Genomic DNA, 5620 nt, shown 5'->3' with positions numbered 1-5620 from the left:
CCAGTCCATTATCCATTTTAGGGTGGAGAAGTCTCTAAAACAGCATTAGTACTGGGTGATAATAATATTAAACCATCTTTTTGCATGCTGAGTACTTATAGTACCCAATATAATCAAACTAATTGTATAATCTTCATATCAGTGAACGACCACTTGCATTTACGTACAACAGAGCTGCAGTTGGGAGCTTACTTTGTTAAATAGGGGTTTAAATCACAAGTTTTATCTCGATATAATATGATATTGATTTTTTTTGGACAACGAGACAATATTTTCCTGATATCTCAAAGTCTGTCACAACAATACAAATTTAATTTGATTCAGTTTCATTTAAAGTAGTCTATAAACACGACGTTCCAGGATTCGTCTACATCTGCCACATCGCCACTGTCGCACTGTTTCTTGCTCTGGAGGAAACTACTAGACCTGTTGGGTCCTTGTAAATTCTGGAGTGTGGTCTAGACCTACTCTATCTGTAAAGTGTCTTGAGATAACTCTTGTTATGAATTGATACTCTAAATAAAATTGAAATTGAAATCTGTAGCAATGCGGAAAAAACAACTAAAATATATATTTTTTTTAATAATAATAATTATCACTAAGCTCTTCCAGACATTACAAGCAAACAACAACACTTAAAAAATAATATAATGTAAAAATAAATAAATATGAAGTGAGATTCTAAAACAAAGGGGCATCTTACAGACGACATGTATCGATATTTTCACTTTGCATTGGTAATATTGGATCTCGGATCACTGAATCAGTGTTTTGATCCAGATGGATGTGACGTTACACACCTAATGTTAAATGGATCCTGTTGATTTGTAGGTGAGGCCTACAGAGGCACTGAGCAGCCATCACTACCTTTGCTCCTGTACCAAAGAGCTGTGGGTCCAGCTCATGCACCTTCTGGAACACAGGAACAAAGTGTTGCACACACAGGTAACGCAAACACAGACATGTTCAGTGTCACACAATCCTACCTAGACTCTTATCTATACAAAATGAGCCTATGTGTGTGTTTCTCTCTAGTCTTTCTGGAGCTACATGAACTCGTTATTGAGGCCTCTGGTTTCAGGAAAGCCAGCAGCAGAGCAGTTCAGCGGCCTCCCCGCGCACTGTAAGGACCCTCTGGGATTCACGTGGTGGCTGCTCACTCATGTAGCAATGTTAGGGCAGTACAGTCGCAACGGCACTGTCCAGCACGAGGTAAGAGATCGAGAGTCATTAACACCTTAAAGGTCCCATGGCATGACAATTTCACTTTATGTGGTTTTTTAACAATAATATGAGTTCCCTCAGCCTGCCAATGGTCCCCCAGTGGCTAGAAATGGTGATAGGTGTCAACCAAGCCCTGGGTATTCTGCTCTGCCTTTGAGAAGATGAAAGCCCAGATGGGCCAATCTGGACTCTTGCCCCTTATGAAGTCATAAAGGGCAAGGTTACCTCCCTTTTCTCAGCTTTGCCCGCCCAGAGAATTTGGGCCACTCATGAGAGAGAGACATCATGGCTTTCAAACGAGCCAGTTTGAAGAGGAGACTTCAGATACAGTATTAGGGGACCATAAAGGTCTATATAAAAGAGACTTCAAATACAGTATTAGGGGACCACTAAGGTCTATATAAAAGAGACTTCAGATACAGTATTAGGGGACCACTAAGGTCTATATAAAAGAGACTTCAGATACAGTATTAGGGGACCACTAAGGTCTATATAAAAGAGACTTCAGATACAGTATTAGGGGACCACTAAGGTCTATATAAAAGAGACTTCAGATACAGTATTAGGGGACCACTAAGGTCTATATAAAAGAGACTTCAGATACAGTATTAGGGGACCACTAAGGTCTATATAAAAGAGACTTCAGATACAGTATTAGGGGACCACTAAGGTCTATATAAAAGAGACTTCAGATACAGTATTAGGGGACCACTAAGGTCTATATAAAAGAGACTTCAGATACAGTATTAGGGGACCACTAAGGTCTATATAAAAGCATTCAAAAAGCACCGTGCCAAGGGACCTTTAAGATGTTACTCTGCTAATATTTTCTTTCACTATACAATGCCTGTAGGTGCATCTAATTCATCCAGCCAGTGGACTGTGAAGAAAAACATGAACATCCTTCACAGATGTTGTAGTTTTGAAGACATTTTGCCTCTCATCCAAGAAGCTTCTGCAAGTCTAAATTTAGTCTTGAGAATTAATTTGTCTTGACACTTTAATAAAGAATGGTGCCAAAACTTGACACATTGGGGAAATATAGGACTTTTTGAAGAAATAAGGGAGACTGATGATGCCTCTGCAGACAATGTCTACTTTAGTCTTAAAAAGGAATGCAGGTGACATACATACTTACTTTTCACCCCTTATACCCATATTTACAGTATGATTTTGATGAAAAAGCATGAATTGCTGTTTGTTCAATATTGTTTTTAAATGTTACATCTTGTTGTGTCTGCAGTCACAGAAACATCTGGGGGATAATTGGACTTTTGTGGAAGAGTTGCTCAAGTTAACCTGTAACCCTAAGGTCAGCGCTGTTTCTGTTTCCACATGTATATTTAACTTCATTGAAAAGAAATACAGTCTCAGTAGTAGTAGTAGTAGTAGTAGTAGTAGTAGATTGACCCCATCTGTGTGTCTGTGCGTAATAACAGGGAGGTCTAGCAGAGGAGCTGGTCAGGATGCATGTCCACTGCTGTCTCAGTCTCTGTCTGCTGTGGGAACCGAGCACCAGTGCTGTCTCCACCCTCTGGGACTACTACAGCAAGAATCTGGTGAGTACCAACCTTCAGAAAAAAACAAAGGAAGGAAACCAAAGGCTGTAGTCACGACTAGTGTAATGCAGACAATATCAATTGCTCAAACTTGATATATTGCCTCCATTATAGTTATATCTTCTACAATCATACCACCTTTACCTTACTTTTTTAATCTTCCTCCACTTTTTCAGAAATACTTTATTGATTCCCAAAGGGAAATTCTGTGTTACAGTTGCAAAAAGTATATAAATATCAGAGTAGAAATATAAATAAAGAAAATATAAAGAGTGTGGATTTGCAGGGTATTTACATAGTAATGTAGTAGTAAGTAGTAGCAGCTATTGTCCAGTTAAACTAGGTGTGTGTGTGTCAGACACTTAGAGGGAGGAGTTATAAAGTTTGCGCTCTGTGGTGCATTTTGGGAGAATAAGTCTTGCCGTGAAAGTGCTCCTGTGTTTGAGCAGCAAGCCATGGAGTGGGTGGGAGACATTGTCCAAGACGGCATGTAGTTTGGAAAGCATCCTCCTCTATGACACCACCGATAGAGAGTCCAGCTCCACCCCCACAACGTCATTGGCCTTGCGGATCAGTTTGTTGAGTCTGTTAGCGTCTGCTACCCTGAGGGTAGGGTTTCTGCCCCAGCATGCGACTGCAAGCACTGGCCACCACAGACTCATGAAACATCCTCAGCATCGTCCTGCAGGTGTTGAAGGACCTCATTTGTTGTTTATGTCATTTGACATGTTATGTCACATATATTCTTTTATTTCCTCGTCTTGGATTTTCAATTTGCTGTCATTCTTATCGTTTTGCTATATGTAAGAAAGTAAGGCATGTTTGTTATCTGTGATCTTTAAGATTGTTATGATGAGTAACATCATATTTGTTGCTCTTTTACAACACACTTCCAAGTCTTTGTCATGTTATTGAAAGGGTTGCTTCACAGTTATTGTTCATGCAGCACACATTTCTTCTAAGTTATTACCAAAGCCTGTACTGTAATATTATACGCTATTTTCTGTCCCTCCGCCCCAGAGTGCTGCGTTCACTGTACCCTGGCTCGGGATGTCTGGCGTGGGCACTTTGTGCAAGACGCCCCTGGCTCTGTTGGAGCAGGCTCGCAGCTGCTGCTCCCCTTCTCCCCTCCACTCTCCAGGACACAACCAGCTCTACCGCTCAGCCAACTCCTTCCACATCTTCCTCCGAGTGCTGGCCCTGTGCCTCACCCAAGACAGGCCTGGTGGAGTCCCACAGAGACAGATCAAAGGAAGGTGAGTACGGACATAAGGCCGAGAGGCTTTGTAGTTCTTGCTCCTTCACATTCACTCAAAACACAGTATATACTCTATAGTTTGAAGGAAGAGATCAGATGAAAAGGGAAAACATGGATTAGAGGCTGTGAAAAATGATTACTAATCAGGACTAGGCGTTGTAGCATTCCCCTTTTCCCTTGATCCTCTAATGTAAGATGTGTTTAATGTGCTGTTTGAATTTGTCTGTGCGTGTGTGTGTATGTAGGTGCATAATTGCATGAATACACAAACACCATGTGTGTTTGCTTACTATCACGCATTTCAGTCTTGTCTGTGTGCGTGCCAGGTGCACTGCAGTCTCCCAGTGCGTCTTTGATATTTACTCAGGCCCCCCAGTTGAGCAGGTGTCTCAGGAGTCAACCACCTGCTCTTCAGCACAAACCAGAGCCAAGAAGCCTCCTACAGATGCACACACACACACACACACACACACACACACTGCACTTGCTCCCTAGAGCAGTGACATTGTGATGAGTGTGAGAGGCCATTGGATGGAGGGAGAGTGTCTTTTGTGAAGGAAAGTAGGAAAGAAGAGAGGAAAGATCACAAGCTAATGTGCACATCAGAAGCGAGCGCTGGACCATCCTATATCCAAGGCCGGCTGGGTGCCAGAGAGAGGCAGCCGTAGATAAATCCGCCTTAATGACTTCCCTCTGTCTGGAATGTGCTCAGTAGCACTGCAGACATGGGGTCTAATTAGCTAACGAGCGTGGCGGTTAATTCGCCTTAACGAAGCTGTGTTGGTTTCCAACACGGATAGAGAGTGGAGCTTGGGTGGTGGGGAGCGGGGAGATGTGGGTGGTAGGCAGTCTGGCAACAGCCAGACTGTGCTGGGACAGGTCCAGATATCCCCCCCTCCCCTCCCCTCCTCTCTACCTCCCTCACCACTACCTCCTCCCCCTCAGGAGGCGTGAGGCGTGCCGACTCTATCGCTACAGCATTCGGCAGCGTTCCTACTCCTGGCCGGGCTCTGCGGGGCACCCGTGCCGGCCGCATTAATGGGATCGACTGCGAGCATGTTGATCTCCGACGCCGGGAGTTAGGAGCATCTGCTCCTCTCCAGAAAAAAAAGAAAATCTGTCCGGAATAAACAAACAGACAGACAGGTTGGGAGAACACGGAAAATCCTCACTGCTGCTCCCAGCACGCTGCTTATATCCCTGTTACATATTACCCATTCATCTATTTAAATCTTCCTCCTCACACAGTCTGACTGCATGTTTGGCAGTCCTTTTATAGTCCTCTGTGGGTTAAACTAAGATGATTTCGGTGTTAACCTGGTCTTTCTGTGTTCCTCTCTTGTTTCTCTCCACTACTTCATATCAGTCATACTCCTTACACCGAGTCTGTCTTGGGATGCTGGCTGTTTGTGTTTTGACCCTAACAGCAGCTGTACTCACCTGTGTGGGCTGCATCTAGGTTTGGGAGGTGGGGTGTTTCACAAAAAAAAGATGGGGGGGGGCTCCAGCCTTCTGTGTTTCTCTGCCAGGCGAGCAAACTGTGTGTGTGCGTGTGCGTGTGCGTGTGCGTGTGCGTGTG

General features: G+C 43.6%; 1 protein-coding gene across 1 annotated transcript in view; it reads left to right on the top strand.

Annotated features, from left to right (window-relative positions):
• Nucleotides 1–5620, top strand: part of mms22l (MMS22-like, DNA repair protein) — a 28381-nt gene that overhangs the window by 6023 nt on the left and 16738 nt on the right. Inside the window, exons 9-13 of the mRNA XM_032517844.1 lie at nt 832–945; nt 1036–1212; nt 2468–2536; nt 2664–2783; nt 3804–4039. Of these exons, the coding sequence (XP_032373735.1) occupies nt 832–945; nt 1036–1212; nt 2468–2536; nt 2664–2783; nt 3804–4039 (716 nt within the window). The remainder of the gene's footprint in view (nt 1–831; nt 946–1035; nt 1213–2467; nt 2537–2663; nt 2784–3803; nt 4040–5620) is intronic.

The sequence above is a fragment of the Etheostoma spectabile genome, chromosome 6, assembly GCF_008692095.1.
Source record: "Etheostoma spectabile isolate EspeVRDwgs_2016 chromosome 6, UIUC_Espe_1.0, whole genome shotgun sequence".
Lineage (NCBI taxonomy): Eukaryota > Metazoa > Chordata > Actinopteri > Perciformes > Percidae > Etheostoma > Etheostoma spectabile.
Note: the sequence above shows the minus strand (reverse complement) of the source record. Positions and strands in the feature narration are given on the sequence as shown.